Below are 15,979 nucleotides of genomic sequence, written 5' to 3' on the forward strand. Positions count from 1 at the left end.
TTCTTTCCATCAGTATGCTCATCAATGTTAGCTGTTACTAAAGTAGTCCATATCAAATAGATTCTGTACGATCACATTGACTCGGTATGATGTTCAATTTGTTAGTCAAGACTGTATACCTCCAAGAAATGCGTGGCATAACACTAAGATTGATGCCATGAAATGATTGAATCAGTACTTTGTTTTTCTATTCTTACAGCTGCAGTTTTATATCACACATTTCTACATCTATTAAACTTTAGCTGAACTAGTAGAAACCAATAAATTAAATACCAATATCAAGACAATTAAATCTTAATTCTGGTGCCACTTTTGCACTTATTGGATGCATGATTGAACAGTCAATTTCTTAATCAGCTGTAAGCTTTAGCTCCAGATATGATATAGATTTACGTTTGATTGGGATTTGAATCACAATGCACAGCTGCGATTTTGAAAAAATTGGGACAAGTGAAATCCATACATCTGTGACAGCTACGGAGGCAAATGGTAACCCAGTACTATCCCAGGTGACTTAGCATATGCCTGACACCAACCCATGTATATGGTTCAATGTCAAATTGCATAGGCGCTAATCCACTGAACAATTGAAGGAACTCTTTCATTGGCAAAGATGGGGAAAAGAAAGGATATAAATATGATAACTGACCATCCACTAAAGATATCTGGTCAAATGAAGTTGTCATCTCAGTTTCAACTTAAGACTATTGACTGAAATCAAAATGAGTTATTTTAAATTTGTAAGCCATTGGCAATGCAAATTACACAGCATCCTTCCTTCAAATAATCTTGATACATAGGAAAGAAAAGCAACAAAAATGATCCTAGGATACAAATGACAAAATTAGACCCATAGTTATTGGAAAAAGGTCAACCCTGATAAAAGATTTTAAAATGACAATGCTTGACTAAGATTGATGTAACCAGGGTAGATTGGCTCCCCTGAAAAGATGTGAGATCCTCATGGGGTAAAAAGGCTGGGGTGAGGACCAATAACATGCACTATGGAACAATTGATGTGGATGCTTGGCAAATCTCCAGATTTCTGTAAGGCCAGTTCACACCTGGATATAATAATATTATAGACTCTCAAAACATGTCAAGCCTCAAATAAAACAATTGAATAAAATATTTTGCCATACAGAGCAACAGCTTTTGGAAATGGGACTAATTAATTTTGGTGATAGCCTGTGCTGACCAGCACCTTTATAATGAGAGTTAGGTGAATGTTTGGCTAGGAATAGGATTTGAAGATTAAGTAGTCACCATAAATGATCAAGTACAACATAGAAAGACTATGGTTTCAGTCATGTTGTGACCACAGGAGTATCACTTGAAAAGTGACTAAAGTAAAATTGTTGGACTAATGTCCTAGAGTTTCACTAAATTGTCTCTTGTGGGAAGGAGTTAGAATATTTTCACAGTTTTCTCTTCTTGAGTTTTACCCATTCCTTTCAGCATATCCAATAACTTGGAGTGAGCCCATATAGAACCTGCTGTAAGGAATGGATTCAATCGACTGGGCTTTTGCTCCTGTTGCATAATTTATGTTCTTTAACTTAGTACAAACATTTGAACTCATCTTTTCAATCTTACTGCAATTTAACATAGTACTCTTGTCTGGTTTACAAAGTAGGGATCAGTTACTGTGATGAAGGATAGTTAATTATCGATTAAAATGTAATTGTTTTCAAAGTACACTTAACATTGAAATCTCAAATGCAATGATGAAAAACATTAATAAATGAGACAACTTAAGGGACCTGTAGATATTGATGAATAAAACTTCTAATGATTAAGCAACTCAGACCTGCCCAGATCATCTTTGTTGAATTTCTATATAGCCTGCTAATCTTCAAAGTATGGAGTTATCAGGAGATATCAAAGGTTCAGTGAAAATTAACCATTGAAGATTTACTTTTTGAGTTGCTGCCAAAAACATCTGAAGAGTGACTATGGAATACCTTAGTATTAGTACACTATTACTTTACTAAATGATGTACCATTGTTCATGCATCATTGATAGGGCATTACAAAACTATAATCCTTGTTGTCACATTATTAAAGAAAAATGCAGCATTGGAGATGAGACCAGTAAGAATGATTCCACATTTGGATGGGGAATGAGCTAAGAGGAAATGTTTTAAAAGCTCAATGACTAAATCCTCGATAGAAGATAATTGAAGAGTAATTACACAGGAGGCTTAGTTGAGGAAAATCCTGAATGTTAGTTTAAAATACGTAACCTAGTGAGAGCAGCGATCATAAATAAACCAGTGGAAAAAAAGTGTTTGAAATAGATGGCAGAGAGATCTTCACACAAAGGGTGATAAATGTTGCGAACAATCTATTAGGTAGAATAGTAGAGATACAACCTTTGGGACATTTAAAATTTAGTTGTTTGCTGGGAGCAAACAACCTATAACCTATTAACACATTACACACTTCAACAAGGTTCACCCTCAATTTTCTTTTTTCTAGGCTACAGGGACTAAACTTTTTGTATCTCTCACCTTGCTCTTCCCATGCCTCGAATTACTCTTATTGCTCTTCTCATTCTTCTTGGAAAGTTTATTGAATCTCAAACATTGGGCAGTGTAGACAGAAGATCCCCTTTTGTTGCATGGCAACCAGAACTGTAATACTAGATGGATGAACTTTGGTGAATTGTCTTTTTCTCATCCTTGAATTTGTTTGGATCTTTCTAGGTTTTTTCCTAAATCTTCCCAGAACATTTGTTGATATTCATTAACAAATAGCTTTATTTGTTTCCCTCCCCAAGGTGCTATTGTTTGCCGTGGAGTCTAATTTGGTTAGAAGTGAAGGCCAATGACACCACTAGAATCTGTCAAACAGATGCCCTATCGGAAAACCAGGCTACACTCAGTCCAATTTCCCTCTGTCTGTTACAGTGTGCAAGAACACAATGAGCTATCTGAATTACTAGTTCCCAACAGGGGCAGGTAGGTTAGCTTGTGGAGTGAAAATCAGGACACATCGTGAGCTTTCTGCCTTTTATTAAAATCTATTTTTAAACATAAAATCTATTACATATCCAGAAATGGCACATTGAAGATGTGGGATTGCTAACTGGAATTTTGCTAGACAGTATTAACCTGTATTAAAGAGCATTCAGTGAAAATGGAGGTACTTTTTTGATTATGAAGGGTGGAAATTTAATGGATTGGGGTGGTCAACACCATTTGAAGCTTCCCCAAAGCAAGGTGAAAACTAACATTATGAAGCTAGAGGGTAAGTTTTCTGCATTTATAGTCCTGATACAGAACTTCATCTAGAAGGAGTTGATATCAACACATATCACGAATCTTTTGACCATTATAATGAATGAACAGAAAATCATGGTTTGTATGTCCGCATTTTCCCAATACGCACTCTGATAGATGAGGTTCCATTTCAGGAATGGGCAATCAGAAGACTTAACCTTTCGTAACAAATTTAATGAAACCACAACTAGACTGAGTGGCCAGAATTTTCCAGTCCTCCGTGGCGGAGCCTACGAGCCATTGAAATCTCCGTTCACATCGGTGGGACCGGTGCAAGGGGCTGGAGAATTCTGGCCAGTGAGTCAATGTAGTGACTTAAAAAAGAAGTCCAGCAAAGGGAAATGAGTAATGCAGTGAATTAAATGTTGGCCCTTCAACATAGCTCCTGGGCTGAAATAAAGTTCAGAGTGAGAGGATAAAAGTCTTCCCTATCTGCTCACTTAAGGGTCCAATGTGAAGCAAGTTTAGGCAGTCTTTATCTTATTGGAATGAGATCATAGCACAAAATTTCCTATAATTTGGAGCAGCAAATTGGCAATCTCACAGAGAGTTCACAACAAGGACTCCCTCAGTGAACTTGCCAGTGTGATTCCACAAATTCTGGACATTTTTTTTGCTGTGGTTACTTGGTACAGTTGAGGATATACTATGTCTGCCCAGTACCTTGATGGCACAAGACAACTGATGCCCAAAATGAAAGACTTTACATTCCTCAGCACTAAAACACTCATGTTATGGAGAACAAAAATTCACAAAAAAGAATGGAAAAAGGAGATAGAGTAATGATAATCTCTACCTCAGATTCCATACTGTTTGAAAAGTTGCTTTGTAAGGAGGTCAGTAATAGTAGCTGAGCAAAGAGTCTCCAATTTTCCCACTTTCCCTTGACTCACCCTCTGTCTGTCATCACCCTATAATGTCATGGCTTAAATTGAAAATTCAATGTCTGTGACCCATGTACTAGCACCTCATGTAATTCCCCAGTCTTCACTTTTATTATGCTGATATGATGTCTCATGTGAATGACACACATTCTTTCTTTATACTTAAGTTGCAATTAATCATTAACGGTCTCATAAGATGTAATACTAAATATCATGTTATCATACAAGTCTCACGCTCCCTTGGTTGCAAAACTGGGTCTCATTCTAAATCTACCCCTATTAGCAACTGCGATAAGGTCATTTTGACAACAGATAATAAATGAGGCAAGGGAATTCTATATTTTTCAAGAACTCTAGATCTGTGATCAGTGCCCTTAAGGCCCCCGCCCCAATTAAATTGTGCCAAATATCCAATTATGGCAATTTTGTTTACCTCAAAACAATATTATTTTACATATACCTGATTATAATGTAAAACTGCACAGGGTTTGCATGGAAATGGCCTACAGTGTTACTTTAGAGGAAATTTATAGGAATTTTAATACAATATTTTAAAATTGCGATCAATTGTCTTTTGGAATTTTTGGCCAATACTGTATGCAACACTATAGGATTTTCTGCATGGAAATCCTTTGGGGTTTTTGCTTGTTCCAGTATAGGAGTTCTGTAAGCCCTGGATAAAGAAGAACCAAGTTAAAATACTGTGTAAACCAGACATTGTCCACTTAAAAACCACCTCTAAAAATCCAAAATCCATTAATATCTTATTTTTCATAACCAAACTGTGCATTTTAAAAAGTGCAGAGAAAATCACCCATGCATTAAGGGCATGGCTGAGTACTTATTTTGTGTGCACAAAAACACACTTTATATAGTTACAGACACACAAACACACACACAGAGACGCACACAGATTTTAAGTTCCTGCTTTTCTCGTTTTTCCCTCCCCCTCACTACTTTGACTGAGATAAGTGAAACGGGTGTCTTTAGAACCGCTAGCATCTACACCTGCACCGGAACACTACAAATGTCAGCTTATTCCGGAAAAAAAGTACAAGTTTTTTTTTTGATGCAGTGACTTCCTTTACTACTGGAAGAACGGTTTGCTTTTTTTTTGTCACAGGAAAATAAAAACTAAAATCTAAGCCACGTGACAACTGGCCACAGACTCCTCAGACACAGAGAATGAATTGTGCCACTACCAAAATATGTCGGGGTTTTTAGGGGGGTGGGGAGGAGTGTTGAAGCACTGGGTGGATATGACCTCCTGACTAAAAAAATGTTGTTGGCAGCTCAATGCTATTCAGTCCATGGCATATGGATTGGCTGCTGGGCTCCCAGAGTGTTGACTGAGTGATCCATGACTTCAGTCCAAGTGCTTCATTGTGCATACTTAAAATGTCAAGGTTAATCAGATGTTTCTTTTCGTCTTATGTCTTGTTTTTCCCTCTGTTTTGATTTGGTGAATAATCATGCCTTGAGCTGATGCCACTGAGCCACAGCATGTCGTGGCCGCCCAATCATATCCTTCCAATGCTTGACTTCTCCGGGTCCACTCTTCCAAGACAAGTATATCTGGGGAGGCAAGAACCATTGTTAAAAAGCAAGTCATTTGGTTAAGTTTTAAATTTGTTCCTTATTTGCTGAAAACATAGAGAAACATCCCCACATGCTGCGAGATCCTACTTGAGGCAACAGTAAGGCAACCATTATTGAGTTTCTCGATTGAAGAGGTGGCCCTGATACGTATTCTCTTTCTACAGAGAACGCAAGACAATTAGCCCATTTTGCTGATCAAGAGCCAATGGAAATCAGACATCAAAGTCATGCAAGGTTGCTACTCACATTCAAGGTGTTCATTTTGTGGATGAAAAGGGTTGCTTAGTTCTAACTGTTACTGCACACATTGTTATTAATCCCTATGAATTCAAAGTTGTTTTCATGGAAAATAAACACCAAGTTAGTCCATTTGGTGAACTGGTAGCCAGCCTTGCATGAATTTGGGGCCAGACCATTTTAAACTGGAACATATAAAATTAGACCAGTGTTAAATCAAATGTCAAAGATATTTCTGTATATCCCTCTTTCCTGACTAAACTGAAAGCTGAACTGTAGAAAATTACATGTCTTTTTAAAAGTCAAAGCAGCAGTATTAAAAAAGATTGCTTTCCTCCTATTTCATATGATAAGATGTGATTTTCAATTTTGTTTTACAGGCTTCTCATCTCTCCTGAATTTGACTGGAAAGCCATAATTTCCTGCCATTCATCATCTGTTAGCTGCATGCTCTTCCTCAATAAAGGGCTTCTAATATTGCTGTGAATGCTTGGTGTGCCCACCTCCAAATTTGTTTCACAGTTGTCACTCTTGGCTCAGTGGTAGTAGCCTTGACTCCGAGGCAGAAGGTTGTGTGTTCTTCCCAATCTGGTTGAGCACATAATCTAGACTAGTGCAGTACTGAGGCAGTGCTGGAATTGTGGAGGTGCTGTCTGTGGGGTGCCTTCACCCTCTCAGGTGGGAGTAAAAGATTGCATGGCACTTCTCTCAGTGCCTGTATTCATCCCTGAGTCAACAATAGATCATTCAGACATCATCTCATTGCTGTTTGTTGGACTTTGCTGTGTAGGTTGGCATACAGTGTCATTGATAGAGTTGTTAGGTCAACAGGACTTGGTATGTTTTATGGATAAGTTGAAATCTATGGATGGCGGAGGATGGGAGGCTGTCAAGTACAACATCAACGAGTTTGATGGTGACAAAAGACAAAAGGCTTCAGTGGCAGATGAGCTAAGGCAGAGGTGGAAGTGGAATTAATTGTTTTTTATGATAAAAAGTACGTGGGTTCAGAAGCTCAGTTTGGAGCTGAACAGAGTGCTGAAAATGCAAATAGAATGGTTCAGCCAGACAGTAGCTGGGGAGGGGGATGGAATCAGTCTTCCGATGTTGAACTGCAGCTAATGGCGGCTCATCCAAGACTAGACAAGTACTCTGACAATGCAGAGGCGGTGGAGAGGTAGAGCTGGGTTTATCAGTGTACATGTGGAAGATGATCCATTTCTTTGAATGATGTCACAAGGGCAAAACATAAATGAAAAAGAGGCAGGAGCCAAGGCAGCTTGCCACCGCCTTCTCAAGGGCAATTAGGGATGGGTAATGAATGCTGTCTTAGCCAGTGACCCCCACATCACATGAACAAATATTAAAATAAAGACCACAGAGTTAACAGTGAGGGAATGGAAACAGAAACTAATAGCATTATATAGATATAGGTACAGCTAACAATGGAACCAAGCAAGGGCAACCCCACTAAGCTAAACAACAGGGGAAAAGTATGAGGAGGAATGGATGGTCAACAGGTGAAATGTTGCAGGTAGAGGAGACCAAGTAAACAAAAATGCATTGTGGTCACTGAAAATGTCACTTGTGGCTTATGGCTGTTTTGGTGCTGTGACAGGAATGCAAACCTGATTGGAGAGATTTAAATATAATATTGTAAAAAAAAATGGCCACATGATTTAAGATGACAACACATTCAAGAACTCTAGGGGGGGAAGAAAGTTTGGAGATGGGGCAGTAAATTGCAAGACCTGAGGGCTCGAGGATGGATTTTTTTTGAGAATGGAGTGATAACAGTGATTTTGATGCTTGAAACTGGAATCATATCCCATGCTTATTTGTAGTTATGATCAAGTCCCCCATTTTGATGTCCTCAACATCCCAGAATGTTCCAATTTACAACAGAAGGACTGACAAATTATGTTGATTATTAAACTGTAGTCAAATTGGTCATATTGAAATGACCCAGACTGGCTCAGGGATACCAGTGGCCTTCTCGCTGGGGAGTTGAGACACAGCTCACTGGATAAATTTACCCACTTTACAAGAAGCCAAGCACGTGATGTCAATCTTGAAACAGTGTTACAAGAATGCTATAGTGAACATCAATTGGTATTTTGTACAAACCTTTCCAATAACATCGTTTCTGCTCAACTTGTCTTTATCCATCACAGTGATTATAATAGTCGTCTCTCGCAATATCTCTGTCGGTACGTCGAACACAAAAGACTCATTAAAGATGGGGTTTAAACACCTCTTCATCACGACTGTCTTCTTCTTCTCCACTTTCTTGTCTTTGTACATGAGCCAAACTTTGACGTATGGATCTGCAAGGAAGGCATCCATACAGGACATAAAACAATTAGTCCGAATTATTTAACATGGTAATGGTTAATACGTGGCATCTATATTGATTGCTAATGTTGCCTTCTTGATATATCAATTGAAGAAAACAAACAGGTATTAACACAATATTGAGGAAACTTCTTCAAAATCAGAGCAGCCCAACTCCCTCACTTTTTCATAAATGAAAACTGCATCCAATTATATTAATGAATGTAAAGAAACCTTTCTTTCACATTTGGGGCCTAGGGTCAAACTCAATTGAGATTAATAAGAGGATTGCCTATGTTCACTGCCATTTGTTAAACAGTCTAGCAGCAATGAATTTAGACTATTTCAACCCAGTCCCAAATGACCACAAACAATAAAGAGCTGTTTGTAATTCAGCATTAAGTGACACTAGATCAGTACGTCACTCAGGCCATAAGCATGGCAAATCACAAGAAAAATAATAATGAGAAAGGCTAGCTGCCTGGAAAAATCCAAAGCTCCCTCAGGTTTACTTAATCAATCCAACTCTCAATTAGATGCCAAAGTGTTCCCCTCCGCTACTCCACCTTGAAGTCCAATCCAAGTATTGGTCATTCTTTGCATGAAAATCTTCCTGATGTTACCTTATATTTTCCTTTGAAAGTTCAATTGTCCAATTTCCCCATTTAACTTGAAGTCATTCCAGATTTACCTTGCTATAGCATTTATAAAGGATATTATTAACTTTATACAAAGGTCCTCTCCCAAGTATCATCTTTCCAGACTGAAGCACCCAACATTCTCCAGCATTTCCTCACAACTCAGTCTTCTAACAGGATAGATCACCTTCCAGCCCCTACACAAGAACCTCCAATATGTGTGTGCCTTGGAAACAAGACTAGGGCATGCAGTGCTCAAGGTGCAATACAGGGGAGTCATGGCATTAGATTGGGGTCAGGACATATTGTGGTAGAAATTTGATCTCATTATGCAAATCTAAAGAGTGTAAAATGGGCGGAACATGCTCCATCAGCCCAGGTCCAAAGGGTTTCTGAAGGACTCCATCGTTGAGCTATTTTGCAGGTAGCAGGTATTGGCCACCTAAAACAGTATTACGCTCCTTATATACATAAATATGGGGCCTAGCACCTACTTTGGGATCTCTCTGAGGAAACTGGATATTGAGGAACCTAGTATTTGATCCATGCCTGATTCTTCAGTGACCACGACAGCTTAAGCAGCAGCTGGCAACAAAAAAAAGTTTAATATTTATTATTTTAACTCAAATGTTTATGACGACTAAAGGAGTTAAATAGTGAGAAACTACTTCCACTGATGGGGAGTCCGGACAAAGGGGAAAACCTTGTAATTAGAATTATGTTATTCAGCAGTGATACCAGAATGCTCTTCTTCACAGATGGTAGCCAAAATTTTGAATTCTAAGATTGATAAATTTTTGATAGGCAAGGGTATCAAACTAAGGTAGCCAGATGAAGCTAAGAGATAGATCGGCCATGATCTCACAGAATTAACAGGTCGAGGAGCCCAATGGTCTGATCCTGTTCCTCTGTTGCTGTTAATCCAAGAGAAACAGGAGTGTTTCCCCACTTCCAATGTATCACAATTGGCATCATCTTCCCTTTATTTCACTCCATGTGTTGTAGCCTTAATGCTGCCTTTACTCTCGAAACAGCTAATTTTTACCCTGTTTTACTAGCAGTATAATAGGAATTTTACTCCAGCATTTGGATGGTGAATATTTCACCTAAGTATGTCTGATGCAAACTATTCATCTCAACAATTGGGAAATATTTCATTTCCAGAATTGACTTTCCTCAACTTTATGCACAATATTTATCTAGATTTATTTAAAATATCCTCCCATTTCTGTTGAATTACAAATGATTTACTTCCTGCATGATGAGCTGGATTTTACAGCCACAAATTGGGTGGGCCGCCACCGCCCCCAACGACATACGCTTATGTGAAAATGGCGTGAAGGCATCAAGTCAGTAATCCGACATCATCCCGCCAGAGTCCAATAATACGGAAGGTGAGTGTGCCAAAAATGGAAGCCCACTCATCCTTTTGAAAAAACAACTAACAAGCTATTAAGCTTATTTAAAAAAAAGAACAATTGACTGTAAGTTTTTGTTGCCCATTCCATTTTTTGCTAGTCACATAGAAGAAACGTTGGGTGTGAATTACGTCAGGTATGAGGAGGTGCCACAAGGGCAAATGAAAAACCCTGCAAATGGGACCATGGCTGCATGTAGCTGCTGAAAGTGGCAGCATTTGGCTGTTTGTAGACTTTACTTGTTCAGGATTTGTAGGTTGACATAACAATTAAGGGAGAGGGAAGGGGCCTTTAAATTGGTGGCCAAACTGGCTTTTGGTTCATGGCCTAACCCCTCTCCTGTCAGGCATCCCACTCTAGATGTGCAATTGTGATTGAAGCCCCCTTCACAACTCTAATTGGCCAGCATTCCTATCGGCGGGCCATCAATTGGCCGGCCAACATTTGATTCGATGTGCTGAAATGGCGGGGTGGGAGCGAGCTGATCACGCACTTCCCGTTCTGTCTCCCTTAACCTGCTGGAAACTGTAAAATCCAGCCCGTTCCACTTTGTACATTCATATCTTACTGGCAAATATACCCTCTGGATTTATACTGGTGAAGTTATGATGAATTGAAACTAAACTGTATCTTATATGATCACAATAAAGTACACAATAATTGGTCACAATGGGACAATACATTCTATTTACCATTGAAACTCAATACATAATATTCAATGTAAATACCTTGCACCTACCTGATGTACCTCCTATGTCCATGGCTTTCAAATTCCTCGCCTTTATAATGTTCACAGTGATTGTATTGGCAGTTGGATTATAACACAATGACAAGAGAAGTTCTCCTCGACTCCCCTGAAATAACATAGAATCAAGTTATTCTTATTCGGAGTCACTTCTGAATTACCTATGGGACAAGGGATTCCTAGAAGCGGTTAAAACATTTATCCAGGCACCCAGTGTGTGATTTTGATAATACTACTAATTTTTAGGGTCTTATGTTGGTTTGAAGTAAAATTTATGAATTTTATCTTGACCACCTTTTAAAGAGTTTGAATTTCTGCTAGTGGGGCAATTAACAGTTAAGGAGGAACTGGTGTTGATGACTTAATTACTGGAAAACTACCATAAAGTCTGGGTTCAAGGAATTGTATTTTGTTTTAATTATGCTACACAATTGAGGGCTTCTTTGTCAGCTTTGAAGAAATAACCAAACGTTTTGAGCTCACCAGCTTGAACTCCGTATATCGCCTTATCTTTAAACATGAGCCATGTGTTTTATTAGGTTTCGGTTCACTAAATGCCTTAATTGAGTAACTGTATCTGTAGGGCAGAACATCTATATTAGAGGAAAACCTTCCTTTCTTGACATTGTGGTACGAAGTGCTATTAACATTTTTTCTTAATGGCTTTAGTATCCATGAGAATGGGTTAAAATATGTTGATGTGAATTGTTTACAATAGGTTGTATTATTGATAAGGATGTAACATTGTTTGTACAACTGATCTGTATCTATAAGGATGTGTTGCTTGTTCACAATGGAACGTTCCTCCGGAGGACCAGGGAATAAGGGATAGGCATCTGTCTTTAGTCTACATGACTCTAGTTGCAGAGGTGGGGTGACACCCTAAGCCAATGAGAGAGGGTAATTTAGACTATTTCCAAATAGTGGATGAGGAACAGTCAGGAGTAGGGATAAAAGCTGTAAAATCAAAGTCTTCTTTGGCACAGTTTTAGCAATGCTTCTGTGGTATGATTCTTCTAAGGCCACTTCAGAGACAGACGAGGAAAGGGATCACCTGTGCTGGCAGCCCTCGACGTATCTTAGGACCTTGAGGTTTAAGAAACTTCCATGTTGCCTTCATTGTTTTTTGTTAAGTATATGTAACATCTTGCTTAATAAATTCTGCTTGATTCATAAATACCAGCTATTCGTACGTTGTTAGGTCAGCCACAACTGAGGATCCCATTGTTAGAAATTAAGATGTTATAATTCATTAAAGCTATGCTATAGTAGGTTATATCTGTTATCAGAATCCTGAGCCAAGGTTTGAATTTTGCACGCAGCTGTCCATTACACTGGGGAAAAAATTATATTCTAAACTTCCTGGGGTTTTATTTTCAGGCCGCTTCTCACAGTGGGCATCAATGACTAGATATGAACATATGAACATAGTGCATTTTGTATCATTGGTGAATAGTAATATCCATGCTAAAGGGTTAAAACAACTTTATTATAATCACTGCAAGCTTGCTGACTTTCCCATTTTTCAATTAGCGAAAGAGATCTGCAACATCGTCAAACCAGCAAATATGAGAGCATGAATTACAGCTCCTCCAAAATTGAAACACTCATTCAGTGCTAAGCTGAAGCCCCAGCCTAGATTTTGAGCAGGAGTTCTGGTGTGTGGCTCAAAATCAATTTCTGACCCAGAAGTGACAATATTATCAGCCAAGTGACGAATGACGTATGAAAGGGAATTTTATATTGAGGGGAAATCTGATTTCTTTACCAGAGAGATAACCAGAAGCAAAGTCTGCTATAGGTGCCTTGAGTTATTACAGTCTCAGTGTGAAAGTGAGAATTAAATCTATTTTCATAGGTGAGAAAAAGATTGAAAGGGGTAATGACCTAGTCATTCAATTGCTGAAAGGAAGATATAGTATAAATGTTAGCAGCTCATGCAATTTAACCAATATTCACAGAGCTAGACATGAAAACCAAATTTTAAAAAAACTTTGATGGTCCAGAAATTAGAAGAAATTAAGTTCTTTCATAGACTAATAAGAAAATTCCTTGACATTAACACAACATCTAAATATCTAAAAGCATTCCATACAGTCCAGGGATTGCTGTTATGTAGGCCAAAATGAGAAGCATTTTGTGCCAGAAAAGATAGAAATGAAATAAATGAACACTTAATTTTTTTGATGCCATTAAGAGAGAAATATTGACTAAGACACAGAGACAGAGAGCACTCTTCCCTATTAATAGAACCATGGGATTTGTAACATTTACCTGTACAAACAGGTAAGGCTTTGGTTTAGCATTTCATCCAAAGAATGTCACAGCCAACAATACAGCACTCTCTTAGTGCTTCACCAGGTTATATACTCAAAGGCTGATCAAGAGCAATCAATATCATATAGGAAACCTAGTTAGGAACAGGATGAAAAGTTACAGGGATTTTTGTAGGCACAAATGCCTGAATTTTTTGGAACCCAAAATGACTAAGAATGGGTGGACCAGATTCCAGGATTTCTGCCTCCATTCCTAGCATCTTCAATTTTCAGTGGTGCATGATAAGGGTATTGAGCCTACACCTTGCTCTCCCAACTTGGCCAGCTGCATTGCGCCGGTAGGCATCTACTAGCCTCTACCAGCTCACAATGAGCCCAGACCAATAAAAGCATTAGCTCAGCAGGGGTTTCTATTTTGATAACAGAAGTGAATTGTTGACTTTGTGTGATTGATGTACGTTAGTGGTTATAATAAGTTGTTCTTTCTGTGATCTCTTTGGTTAATGTCTTAATGTTTATTTGGACAAGATTAAGAGGTGTGAAATGATTGAAACCTCTGTTATGAGACTTTAATGGTCTGCCTGATTGGCACGTTTTTAAGGGTTGTAAGAACAGCAGTTTGTTTCAAAAGAAGATTCGGGCATGGGTGCTTTTTACTCTCAGTGGTTCCACTTGCCAAATTTATTATATGGCTCTTGGTTATGTACATAGTGCATACTTGGTGGAAGGCCATGGAAGGGACATGAGTTCACATTAAGTTGGCATGGGGTCATGGGAGTGGCTGTGTGGCATGAGTTGGCATGTGGAGTGTAAAGGGACAAGGGGAGTGGTTGGGGGGGGGGTATGAGTTGGCATGGAAGGTATAAGGGGCCATGGAGAGTGGGTGGGTGGGGGTTTGAGGGAGTGTGAGGGGTGAGGACTAAAGGGCTAAAACCTTCTAACAGAACTGGGATGAAATTCCAGAGAACCAAAGGTGGGCCTTCAGCCCATCTCTGTACTCGCTCACCGCTGTGGCTGCTGATGGTTTACTTCCAGGGTCGATGGGCCCGCTACATCCCGCATCCGCCCCTAAAGCAACAATTGTATGTTTCGGGGCACATTTATTGATGCAGGTATGGTGAGTCGGGACATTTCCTGACTCAAGCTACCTGCCTCAGTAGCCAAATTCTGGCTCTAAAACTTTTAGTACTATAAAAATATTAATGGAATGCAATAGTCAAAGTTCAGCAGCATAGGCTATAATATTAAACTGAATTATTTTCAGTCAACAATTAGAATTGTACAGTTCTTCACATTGACCAGAAACTGAACTGGACTGGCCATATAAATACTGTGGCTACAAGAGCAGGCACCTCCCGACTCCCCAAAGCCTGTCCACCATCTACAAGGCACAAGCCAGGAGTGTGATAATACTCTCCCCTTGTCTAGATGAGTGCAGCTCCAACAACACTCAAGAAGCTGGACACCATCCAGGACAAAGCAGCCTGCTCGATTGGCACCCCATCCAAAACTTTAAATATTCATTCCCTCCATCACTGACGCATGGTGCAGCAGTGTGTACCATCTACAAGATGCACTGCAGGAATTCACCAAGGTCCCTTGGTCAGCACCTTTCAAACCCACGACCACTACCATCCAGAAGGACAAGAGCAGCAGATACAAGGGAACACCACCACCTGGAAGTTCCCCTCCAAGCCACTCACCATCCTGACTTGGAAATATATCGCTGTTCCTTCACTGTCGCTGGGTCAAAATACTGGAGCTCATCCCTAACAGCATTATGGGTGTACCTACACCACATGGACTGCAGTGGTTGAAGAAGGCAGCTCACCACCACCTTCTCAAGGACAATTAGGGATAGGCAACAAATGCTGGCCTAGCCAGCGACACCAACATCCCATGAATGAATAAATAAAAAAAGTTTTTTTCTCCAAAGTTCTATTCATGCCAATTCATTTTTCTTTCTTCTATCCTCAAACCTTATCCCTAACCTCAGCTCAAGTGATAACAGTGATTAGGGTGAGTGCATAAGATTGAGAAGTTCACTTAGTACTGGTACATAGTTAGTTGGAAGGATGGGCAAGTAACCTTTTGTCTTCAACAGTGACATTATGCATGTTGCTTATAGTGGCCTCAGTAATAGAGAATCCAGACAAAATAGCTTTAACAGAAGACTGAGTGGCATACAGAAGGGGGTATTTAATTTATTTTTTTGTTATGAGGGTGCCACAAATAACAACCATCCATTCTAAAGTCAAGGCATATGAAGGTGTTGAATGAGCGGCAAGTGTGACTGATGCCTTCTGCTGTCTATTCATCACCAGTTTCTAAAAATATTCTCAATTTTCTACCCACTTTGCACTTCAAAAGTCTGAACAGTAATTTTCAAAGTTTGATCTCTGAGTTCAGTTCAAGGCAGATGGTGAGCGTCTCATCAGCAACCAGTGTGAAAGAAATGTTCAAAGAGGATGTCAGGTAAAAGCAACATTTTTCTTAACAATCCACAAATGATTTCTTAATATTCACATTCTTTATAGTTTACCTTCCTAAGCTTGAAAGCTTGA

The 15,979-nt window shown here is 39.2% G+C and overlaps 1 protein-coding gene across 3 annotated transcripts in view; it reads right to left on the bottom strand.

The window, feature by feature from the left end:
* Nucleotides 1-3,000: 3,000 nt before the first annotated feature.
* The window catches only part of LOC144684818 (synaptotagmin-7-like), a 703,889-nt gene continuing 690,910 nt past the window's right edge, over nucleotides 3,001-15,979 (bottom strand). For all 3 annotated transcript variants that reach the window (XM_078549087.1, XM_078549086.1, XM_078549088.1), the window contains 3 exons: nucleotides 11,134-11,248; nucleotides 8,132-8,331; nucleotides 3,001-5,743 (listed from right to left, as the gene is read on the bottom strand). In XM_078549087.1, coding sequence (XP_078405213.1) covers nucleotides 5,639-5,743; nucleotides 8,132-8,331; nucleotides 11,134-11,248 — 420 coding nt within the window. In that variant the 3' untranslated portion in view covers nucleotides 3,001-5,638. The remainder of the gene's footprint in view (nucleotides 5,744-8,131; nucleotides 8,332-11,133; nucleotides 11,249-15,979) is intronic.

Source organism: Cetorhinus maximus, chromosome 9 (assembly GCF_964194155.1).
Source record: "Cetorhinus maximus chromosome 9, sCetMax3.hap1.1, whole genome shotgun sequence".
Lineage (NCBI taxonomy): Eukaryota > Metazoa > Chordata > Chondrichthyes > Lamniformes > Cetorhinidae > Cetorhinus > Cetorhinus maximus.